Source organism: Chiloscyllium punctatum, chromosome 36, assembly GCF_047496795.1.
Source record: "Chiloscyllium punctatum isolate Juve2018m chromosome 36, sChiPun1.3, whole genome shotgun sequence".
Classification (NCBI taxonomy): Eukaryota; Metazoa; Chordata; class Chondrichthyes; order Orectolobiformes; family Hemiscylliidae; genus Chiloscyllium; species Chiloscyllium punctatum.
This window is the reverse complement of record NC_092774.1, coordinates 36339478-36350530: the sequence shown is the minus strand read 5'-3', so window position 1 is coordinate 36350530 and position 11053 is coordinate 36339478. Positions and strand designations below refer to the sequence as shown.

Genomic DNA, 11053 nt, shown 5'->3' with positions numbered 1-11053 from the left:
TAGCTCATTCCATACCTATACCACGCTCTTCGGTCCCTTTTGAACCTTTCCCCTCTCACCTTATACGTATGCCTCTCTAGTTTTGGACTTCCTCTACTCTGGGGAAAAGACATACAAATGTTGAGCAGCCAGACAAAATGAAAAAGGAATAAAGTGTTGAGCTCCAGGGAAACAAAACAGATTGTGGCTCTAACGTTTCTTTTTTCTGACTGGCATTTGGACACTGAAAATTTATCAGTTACACCGGCAACTCCACTTGGCATACTGCGCATGCTTCTCGGTGTCAGCAAGCACTGCGCATGCTTCTCGGTGTCAGCAGAATACTACGCATGCTCTTTGCTGTCAGCGGGAACGACGCGCGACATTGTTTTGATGGGCCAATGGAAAGTGCTGGAGGACCGGAAGGAGCCTGCCCCCATTGTCTGAATGCGGAAGTTGGATCATGAGTTTGTGTTGGTGTCGATGCTGCTCCTCTATCTCTGAATGAAGATTGAGCCTTACCCCAACTGCAACTTCTTTCCTCTATCCAACATCTGTGAGTACAACACATTTTTCTCACCCCCTTTTCCATTCTCGTGTTCAACTCGACTTTCAGCAAAGTTGGTTCATGTCTGTGTCTTAATTAGCAAACACGTGGCAAATGCAGTAACACAGTGTGCAGTTGTAGCCTGTCCTGTGAAATAAAAGCAGAAAGGAGATGCATTGTTCAAATGGTGATATATTGGGATGTGGAGCAAGTGAGGACTGCAGATGCTGGGGCTCAGAGTTGAAAAGTGTGGTCCTGACAAAGCACAGCAGGTCAGGCACCATCCGAGGTGCAGGAGAGTCAACATTTTGGACACAAGCACTTCATCAGGAATGATGTGTGGATGTACAAAGGTGCCTCAGCTGCTTTCTACTCAGGCTTTCTACTTCAGTCAATGCCAGTTGTCACATAGGTGCAGCAAGCAATGACCAAGGCAAATGGTATATTAGCAAGAGAAATTGAGTTCAGAAATGTCCTCCTGCTGAGTTCATCTGACTTTTAAATGTCAAAAATAGTTATGGGGGAAGGCAAGGTTTTTAAAAAATATTTTATTGTAAACTTTTTCAAATCCTTTACAAAACATCTAGACACAGAAAAGAACTAAACCAAAGTACAGAAAGATAGAGGCAATACAACAATGTCATATCACAATGCTATTAATAATGAACTAACTACTCCCCTACCAGAACAATCATATCTGCTGAGCTTAAGCTAAACTATAATCAAATTAAATAAAAATTAAAGTAAACTGAATGCACATTAACTTAAATTAGATTATATCACATTACTTTATTCTATTTCACTCACCACACCTCCACTGAGGCTCCCAATCCTGTAAGCACCAGTCATTTTCCCAATATTCTTTTCCCCCAATCTCCCCCTCCCAGGGCCCCACGGGTGCCCAGACTGATTCCCATGGCTGTACCACACCCCTAATTAATATTGCTGGAAAGTCTGCATCAATATAATTTAGAAAGGGCCGCCATGTCTTGTAAAATTATTCCGTTTTGTGGTGCACCATATTTGTGAGGTAGTCTTGGGGGAGATGCTCCATCACCAGCATACGCCACCCCATAAGAACTGGGGGCATTTCCAATGGCCAATTCATTAAAATGTGCTTCCTGGCACAGTGGGTAAGAAGGTTACACAGTCTCTTCCCGTGTTCCCCCAGAGAGAGCAAAAGAACTTCAATCCTCAGGATGTTCTTACCAAGCACTCCAGTATCTCTGGATCTTACAAAAGTGTGGGAGAATGCCTATACTAATTTTACATTTGGGACCCCCTGGTGACGCTCCTCTCTTGAACTTCGCTCGCCTCTCTTGCGCCAAATGAGCCCTGTGTAAAATCTTCAATTGCATGACCTCTGCTTTGTTACATATTGAAATTTTCCTCACATTTTCCCATATATATTCCCATACTTCCAATTAAATATCCTCTCCTAGCTCCCGATTCCATGTCCTACAGAGTCCGTCCACATCCCTAAGGCACATCCCTTCTGTAAGTGATGCAAAATACTAACTGAAAGAGCACCCGTACACCGGAGCACTCTTTTCTCCACATGTGGCCTGTAAAGCTGAGCCAGGAGCGTGGTCTTCCTCTGTATATAATCCCTTACCTGAAAGTACCGGAAAACGTTCCTATTAGACAATCCATAATTCTGACTTAGCTGGCTAAATAACATCAAGATCTCCGCCTCAAATAAGTTTCCCAGACAGAAGATTCCCTTATTCTCCCATGACTTAAAGCCAGAGTTCATTGCCCCAGATTGAAATCCTTGGGCTCCCGCCAATGGGGTAAATGGCGAGGTCTTCAGCCAATTGCCCTTGTCTTGCCTCATTATCTTCCAGGCTTTCACCGTATTTAAAATGATTGGACTCTTACACTGCTCGGTCATGGATTTCATCTTATCCATGAATAATAGATTAACTAGGGGACTGCAAAGCTTCAATGTCAAGCCAAATCGACCCTGAACCCCCCCCCCCCGTGCCCTGTCACCCACATTTGTTAACAAAGCACTTATTTGATATCTCCAAGTCTAGAAGGTCCACGACCACCACCGACCCCCCCCCTCCCCTCCCCCCCCCCCCCTACCATTTTATCCACTCCAGTAATTGTACATAGTTAGCTTTATACAGCTGGTGGAAGGCAGGGGTAATAAAAATTCCCAAATACAAAAACCCTTTTGACGACCGTCTAAACAGGAACTTCATTCCATCCTTCAGATCAGGCACCTCCATTAATACCCCCCACTGGCACGGCTTCCGATTTTGTAAAGTTGATCCCGCAGCCCGAAAAACTCCAGATACATTAATTGTTTGAATCAATCGAGGAACGGACTCCTCCGGATTGGCCAAGGAGAAGTGGATGTCATCACCTTATAGGGTGATCTTATTCCCGCCCATTCACACCCCTGGCCCCACTATTTCAGGATCTCTCCTGACAGCCCCAGCTAATGGCTCAATTGCCAAGGTAAGTAGCAGTGGTGAAAGAGGACACCCCTGTCGACTACCTCTCCCAGTATTAAAGTAATCTGACTTAGTGCAGTTTGTGATGATGTTTGCCTTAGGACCATTATGCAACTCCACCACCCATCGACCAAAGGATCCCCCCAAACCAAAACGCTGTAGGATCCCAAATAGGTACGGCCATTCTATCTGGTCAAACGCCTTTTCTGCGTCTAGGGAGACACTGAACCCGGGATCAATCTTTGCTGGCATACCTGCACTATGGTCAGTACCCTCCTGATATTGTTGGAGGAGCTACAGCCCTTGACAAAACCCGTCTATTCATCTTTCATAATTTAGCGCAACACATTTTCCAACCTCAGGGCCAGCATCTTGGTAACAATTTTAAAATTTAAATTCAACAGGGTCTGTGTGAAGCACATTCTTCAGGCTCTTTCCCCTCGTTTAAAATGAGGGAGATATTAGCCTCCTTAAGAGAGTGCAGAAGACAATCCTGTGTATATGAACAGCAATACATCCCCAGAGGCGGCTCCACGAACACATTTATGAATTCCTTATAGAATTCACTTGGGAATCTATCTGACCCCAGTGGGATGCTTTATTGCTTCCTGCACCTCCTGTATCGTAATAGGCCCATTCAACAGGGAAACCTGTTCTGCCTTTATACTGGGGAGGTGCAGGTCCTCAAAAAAGGACTGCATCCTCGCTGCACCGTGTTCGTCTCCCTCTGACCGATATTACTGTGCAAAGTATTCCATAAATCTAACATTGATCTTCTTCAACTCACTGGTAACTGTGCCAGCCTTCTCTCTAACAGACATAAAAGATTGGGAAGCATTTTTCTTTCTAGCCAGATATCGACTTGGCTTATCTCCAGATTCAAACAATCTTTGTTCAGCAAAGGAGACCCTTTTTTTGCCACCTGTGTGTGCAATGAGTCGAGAGCAGTCCAGAGAGCTGCAGCTTGACCAGAGAAGGCCTATTATAATATGCTTCCACAGCTATCTGCAGCCGGGTCTCCAGCATCTGATTTTGCTCCTCCCTCTGCCTCCTTCCATTTGTTGGAATACGAAATAATCAGGCCTCATAAATATGCCTTAGTGGCCTCCCACAGTATTGCTGGATTACTGGCCGTACCTGGGTTGATATCCCAGAAGGCCTTGAACTCTCTTCTGCTGTACTCAACGGATTTGCTACCCCTTAACAGGAATGGGTCCATGCACCAGTGCTGTGCATCCATTCCACCACCCTTGACTTTACCATCTAAATACACTGGCACATGGTCCGAGACACCTATATTGCCAATTTCACAAGCCAATGTTCTGTTCAAGCAATCCAATGGCATTAAAAAGTGTCAGTTCCCATGTGGTACTTGTGTGGGTCGGAAGAGAAAGTAAAGTCTCTTCCATTAGGGTGGAGATGTCTCCACACATCCACTAATCCCAACTCCTCGCACATGTCCACCAACTGCTTAGGTTGTGTAGGTGTATCTGCCTGGCCCCTTGGCACCCTGTCTACCTCGGGATCTATTAGGCGATTAAAATCTTCTCCAATGACCATGCGGCGCACCCTAGACTTACTAATTTAGCAACTGCATCAATTAGAAATTTAAGAGGGTGCACCGGGGGACGATATACATTCAGGATGCCATACTCTTCTCCATGTGTTAGAGCTGTAAGAATGATAGACCATCCATGTTCATCCTTAATTTGCTCAATTACCTGGACAGGGAGGTTCATTCTTACCAGTATAGCCACTCCTCTACACTTGGAGCTAAAGGAGGAGAAGAATACCCGATCATAACCCCCCCCCCCCCCCCCCCCCCCCCCGCCCCCGCTGCAGTTTTAGATGTTCCTTATCATTTAAATGTGTCTCTTGCAGCAGGGTGATGTCCACCCTTCCCTTTCTAAGGATTAACAGCATCTTTTTAATGGGGGAATGGCTCCCTTTTACATTCTAGGTGCACCACCTGAATGAATCAGTAGCCATGGTCATCCAGGGCAGCCCGTGGTTACCCAAGAGGAGGAAGCTTATCTGAGGTGTGGTGAGCGGCAAAGACATTAACTGGATAAAGTCTAAAAACTACTCCTATTAAAAAACTACTAGAAATAAAAATCTAACAACCACATATAACTTAAGTAAACACTCAAATAACCCCAATTATGTAGAGAACTCACCCCCCCCCCACCCCACCCTTGCCACCATCCCGGCTCCTTCCCGCTGAGGCTGTGCCCCAAGCGCCAGGCAATTCACAGATTGAAAAAAGCATGTTATTTACATTCTGAGAGTTAACAATGGTTGCCCATCTCCCCACACCCCTTCTCCATACATCTTAACCACAGATATCGCCACCCCAATCCAAAAACAAAAGGACAGCAGTGAAAAAAAGGCCTCAGACAATACCTAACCGACCGTTTTACTAAATAATTCCAGTTTTACATGAAGGCAGTACATATAAAGCCGATAACCACAACAAAAAGGGGCAAAAAGTAGCATTGTCTGTAATGATGTCCCGCCTTCACCCCGACCTGAGTCCTTTAATTCAGTGAATTCACAAAGCCCTTCGCCTTTTCTGTTGAATCAAAATTATATACCGTCCCTCCATGAGAGAAATGCAACACGGCCAGGTACCTCAAGTAATATTGAATGTTCAGATCCCTTAATTTTCTCTTCACTTCATCAAATGCTCTTCTGTTCTTAATCCAGGCTCCCTAGAAGTCCTGAAAACACATTATTCTTGAGCCTTTGTGCATTAAGGCCTCTGGATCTCTTACCAGTCTTCTTGCTGTTTCAATCACGAACTGTTTTTCTTTATAATGCAGGAGTTGCACTCGGACCGTGCGGGGGCGCGGGTCCGGCCCTGACCGCATTTCGATCAAGTGGGCCCGCCCCACACTCAACAGACCCGACTCCGACTCCAGCCCCAGGAATCCAACGAGGTCTTCACCTTCCTTGCATTCCGGAAGACCCACGAGCTGTAAGATTTTTCTTCTACTTTTGTTTTCCAGGTCGTCGTCCCCTTGCTCCTGAAGGACCCGAACCTGGTCTTCCAGCGTTTGGATCCTTCCTCCTGAGACCTCTGCCACGGTCTCCGATGCCACGGTCCTCTCCTCCACTGCCTATTCTCTTCGATCCAACATTTGAATTTTCTGTTTATGCTTTTCCAGCGTGGTAGATAGTGGTTCCACTGCTGCTTCAATCTTATCTCAGAGTTTGCCATCTCCGAGAGTAACTGCTGCTGCTCCATTAAATCCAAAGGGACGGCCCTGGGAGTTTGAGCATTGGCTCCAGGCACCCCTGATGCAGTAGGAGAATGCCCTGCCTGCTGCACCCCTGTCGGCTCCTTTCCTTCATTTGCTTTCCTTATGGTCTTAAAGCTGTCAAACCACAATTATAGCAGCTCCAGATGTTCAGTAAATTTCTATTAGCAATTTTTTTTCTCTTACAGATGGTTAATGAGGTGGGGGGGGGGGGTGGCAGACCACTCAAACCACCGCCATCTTGGATTTCCAAGAAAATGGTTTTAAGACCAGTACAGAACACCTACAGGGTCATACAGCACAGAAATAGACCCTTCAGTCCAACTAGTCTATGCTGACTATGTTTTCAAACCCAACTAGTCCCATTTGCCCGTGATTGGCCCATATCCCTCTGAACCTTTCCTATTCATGTGCTTATCCAAATGTCTATTAAACATTGTAACTGTACCTGCATCCACCATTTCCTCTGGACACCCATTCCACGCACAAACCACTCTCTGTGTGAAAAAAATGGAGCTCTTCATGTCTTTTTTTTTAAATCTTTCTCCTCTCACCTTCAAAATTTGCTCCCTTATCTTGAAAGCCCCACCCTAGTAAAAGGAGACCTGCCGTTCACCTCATCTGTACCCCTCATGATTTTATAATCCTCTATAACCTCACCTCTCAATCTCCTCTGCTCCACTGAAAGAAATCCCAGTCTATCCACCTGGCTGTAGGTATATTCATATCCAGTTAAGATCTGTTCAATGCTGGTGCAGGCTCAAAAGACCAAATGGCCAACTCCTGCTCCCAATTCTCTCACTCTGTGTCCAGAACAGCATTGGCAGATTGGGAAAGGGGAGATGTAGATATCTTGTTTGTTTTTATTTTTAAAATGCATTTGATTCCCACAAATAAATGCAACAGGTACAAGTACAGCACATGCAGTGTTCCTCATTTCAACTTCAAGGTTTTGTGTCCTCTTCTTCCGCATTGGCTCCAGCACATTCGGCTTCCTCCCCCTCCCTCCCTTCCCCCCCCCCGCCCCCCCACCCCATCCCCGCCCTGAGCCGTTGATCCTTCCATTGTTTATAAAATCAAGAGAGGCATGGATAGGGTAAATAGACAAGGTCACTTCTCTGGAAATCCAGAACTAAAGAATAATAGATTTGGGGGGGGGGGGTGAAGAGATTTAAAAGGGGCCTAAAGGGCAATTCATGCAGAAGATGGTGCATGTAAGGAAAGAGCTGCCAGAGGAAGTAGTGGATGCTGGCATAATCCTAATATATTTAAAGGCATCTGGATGTGTATATGAATAGGAAGGGTTTAGAAGGATATGGGCCAAACGCTGGCAAATGAGACCGAGATTCGGTGAGGATATCTGGTCAGCATAGACTAGTTGGACCAAAGGGCCTTTGTCTGTGCTATATATCTAGATGACTCTGGTTTGCCACTTCAGTCTGTTCAGTTTCTCTCTCGTATCATTGCCTTGATGTCTCATTCCAAAACTCCCCCACCCCCGTGGGGGCACGTTAACCATTTTGCGTTTGGTTGTTTGTCAAGAAGCTGAATTGCAGTTCATCCTGAATGTACACACTATATTTTTGCTTCCCAAAATCAGACATACTCACTCTCAACAGTATCCCAATGTCGTGGAAGATATTAAGTTTCAGGTGGAGGTATCCAAAATTCAGAGAGATGTCAGTTGTGACTGTTTTGCTCTTCTGTCCCTGTCAGATCCTGAATCAGCACTTTCAGGAGAATTAGAATGGAGTGAGAACAGAGAGAGAGAGAGAGAGAGTGGGATGGTGCTTTCAGTTTTGTGGAATAACAAAAGAAAAGAATGTTCTGCGAAAGTAGAATTGCTAGTTCTGAATTTCTACCCTGGACTGACAGTGATGACTTTTGTAATCTCTTTTCAGAGTATTTGATCTGAAGATGAAGTTTCAAAATCAACACATGAAGGGCTTATGCCTGAACCATTGACTCTCCTGCTCCTCAGATGCTGCCTGACCCATAGTTTTTGACTCTGATTCTCCAGCATTTGTGAGCCACTCAATCCATCGGGACTGCAACAATTTTCAACTATGATCCAATTGGTTCCTGTTTCAGTACGTTTTCAGCATCAGTGGGACTGGAAGAGAGACCCTACTGTTGCAGCAACGCACTGAGTGTGGAGCCTGAATCAGTTATCTGGCTGGATAGAGGAATTCAAGGCAGGGAGGGGACATACACGCGTTTGTATGCAACTGTAGCTTCGGCCATGGAGAAACCATGGAAGTGTGGCGACTGCGGGAAAGGCTTCCGTGTCCCGTCTGCCCTGGAGACACATCGGCGCAGTCACACCAGGGAGAAGCCATTCTCCTGTCCTGAGTGCGGGAAGGCGTTCAGTGATTCCGCTGCCCTTCTGAGGCACCGACGGGTGCACACAGGGGAGAGGCCCTTCAGCTGCCCTGAGTGCAGAAAGAGCTTCAGCGATTCCTCCGCCCGGCTGAGGCACTTGCGGGTTCACACAGGGGAGAGGCCCTTCAGCTGCCTCAAGTGCGGGAAGGCCTTCAGCGATTCCTCTGCCCTGATGAGGCACCAGCGGGTGCACACAGGGGAGAGGCCCTTCCGTTGCCCAGATTGTGGGAAGGTGTTCACTCGCTCCTCCCACCTCGTGATTCACCGGCGGGTCCACACCGGTGAGAAGCCTTTCCCCTGCCCCAAATGTGGGAAGGCCTTCAGCAATTCTTCTGACCTGCTGATCCACCGGCGGGTCCACACCGGCGACAGGCCATTCGCCTGCTCTGTCTGCGGGAAGTGCTTTACACGCTCTTCCGACCTGCTGAAGCACCGGCGGGTCCACACTGGGGAAAGGCCCTTCAGCTGCTCTGAGTGCGGGAAGGGCTTTACCCAGGTCTCCCACCTGCTGACACATCGGTGGGTCCACACTGGGGAGAGGCCATTCACCTGCCTCGAGTGCGGGAAGGGCTTTGCTGTCTCCTCCACTCTACTGACGCACCAGCGGGTCCACACTGGGGAGAGGCCGTTTGCCTGCCCCGAATGTGGGCAGAGGTTCACAATGTCCTGCAGCTTGAACAAGCACCAGCGGAGGCACCAGTGCTCCCAACAATCAGATTCTGCCGGTAACACTGCTGAGGGTCACCCCCAGGACTGAACCTCCTGCCCTTTCTGACAGTGGGTGCAGTGGGAGAGCTGATAGGCTTTTTTGTTTTCTACTGGGGGAGGGGGGGGGGTTTGGGAGTGGTGGTGGCTCATTGGTTAGCACTGCTGCCTCATAACACCAGGGACGCAGATTTCATCCTCAGGGTGACTGTCTGTGGAGAGTTTGCACTATCCCCGATCACCAGTGTCTGTGTGCGTTTCCTCCGCGTGCTCCAGTATCTTCCCAAAGTCCAAACATGCGCATATTTGGGCGAATTGGCCAAGCTAAATAGTCCCATAGTGTACAGGTGTGGTGCATTAGTTAGGGGTAAGTGTAGAGTGATAGGGTAGGAGAATGTGTCTGGGTGAGTTACTCTTCAAAGGGTCACTGTGAACTTGTTGGGCAGAAGGGCCTGTTTCCACACTGCAGGGATTCTATAATTCTGTGAACATTGCTTCCAGTGGGCGCTGCTGCTCATTGATCCCAGGACCCGCACAATCCAAAGACCACAAGACCATTGGAGCAGAAGTTAGGCTATTTTGACCCATCGAATCTGCTCCACCATTTGTTAGAGACAAAATAAACAAACTTCAGATGCTGGAATCTAAAATAGACAAACAGGAGGCTGGGCACAACAAGGCAGGTAGCACCAGGAGGTGGAGAAGTCAGCATTTCAGGTATTATCCCTCAGGACTGAAGAAGGGTTCTACCCGAAACATTGACATCTCCATCAGAAATGATTTATCAGGAGGTTGTTAGAACGAGAGGGCATAGGTTTAGAGTGAGAGGGGAAAGATTTAAAAGGGACCTAAAGGGAAAACTTTTCATGCAGAGTGTGGTGCGTGTATGGAATAAGCTGCCAGAGGAAGTGGAGGAGGCTGGTAGAATTACAGAATTTAAAAGACATTTGGTTGGGGACATGAATCGAAAGAGTTAGAGGGATTTGGGCCAAGTGCTGGCAAATGGGACTAGATTAATTTAGAATATCTGGTCAGCGTAGACGAGTTGGACTGAAGGATCTGTTTCCGTGCTGTACCTCTCTATGACTACCGGTCTTGATGTAAGTTTAGAATTGAGTAACTTTGAATTGTTCAATCTTGTTGAATTCACCTCCGGGAAGGTTTCAAATGAACCCCTCCAAGCAATATGATTTAACTACACCGAGTTGGATAAAGTATCCCATCAAGTTCAACATGAATGCGCAGTTGAAGAAGTCAGAAGTCACACAACCCCAGGTTACAGTCCAACAGGTTTATTTGAAATCCCAAGCTTTGGGAACATTGCTCCTTCATCAGTGCTGCTCCTTCATCACTTCACCTGATGAAGGAACAGTGCTTCGAAAGCTCATGAGTTCAAATCAATCTATTGGGATTGTGACCTGGTGTTGTGTGACTTCTGACCTGTCCACCCCCAGCACCTCTGCATCAGAGTTGACGAATGAGATCAGATTTTATTCAGCATGATTTAGTGAGATATTCATCTGGGTGACCTTATGACTGAAACATCGATCCTCCTGCTCCTCGGGTGATGCCTGACCTGCTGTGCTTTTCCAGCATCACACTCTCAACTCTGATCTCCAGCATTTTCAGTCCTCACTTTTTCCTGGTTCATGTGGAAACTCAACACTGTCAGAGTGACAAAGAGACACCAGTCATCGAGTACTATAGCACAGAGA

The 11053-nt window shown here is 46.9% G+C and overlaps 1 protein-coding gene across 2 annotated transcripts; it reads left to right on the top strand.

The window, feature by feature from the left end:
* The first annotated feature begins 434 nt into the window (after positions 1–434).
* Positions 435–9460, top strand: LOC140460387 (uncharacterized). Of its 2 annotated transcripts, XM_072554906.1 has the most exons (3): positions 435–535; positions 5814–5968; positions 8153–9460. In XM_072554906.1, the coding sequence occupies exon 3, from the start codon at positions 8494–8496 to the stop codon at positions 9388–9390; it is 897 nt and encodes a 298-aa protein (XP_072411007.1). In that variant the 5' UTR covers positions 435–535; positions 5814–5968; positions 8153–8493; the 3' UTR covers positions 9391–9460. The 2 variants fall into 2 exon arrangements, with proteins under 2 accessions (XP_072411007.1, XP_072411008.1); XM_072554907.1 differs by lacking the exon at positions 5814–5968 and having other exon boundaries at positions 460–535.
* Positions 9461–11053: the final 1593 nt, after the last annotated feature.

Coding starts and splice junctions, on each gene's coding strand:
- LOC140460387 (XM_072554906.1), top strand. CDS start 8,494: ATGGAGAAACCATGGAAGTGTGGCGACTGCGGGAAAGGCTTCCGTGTC.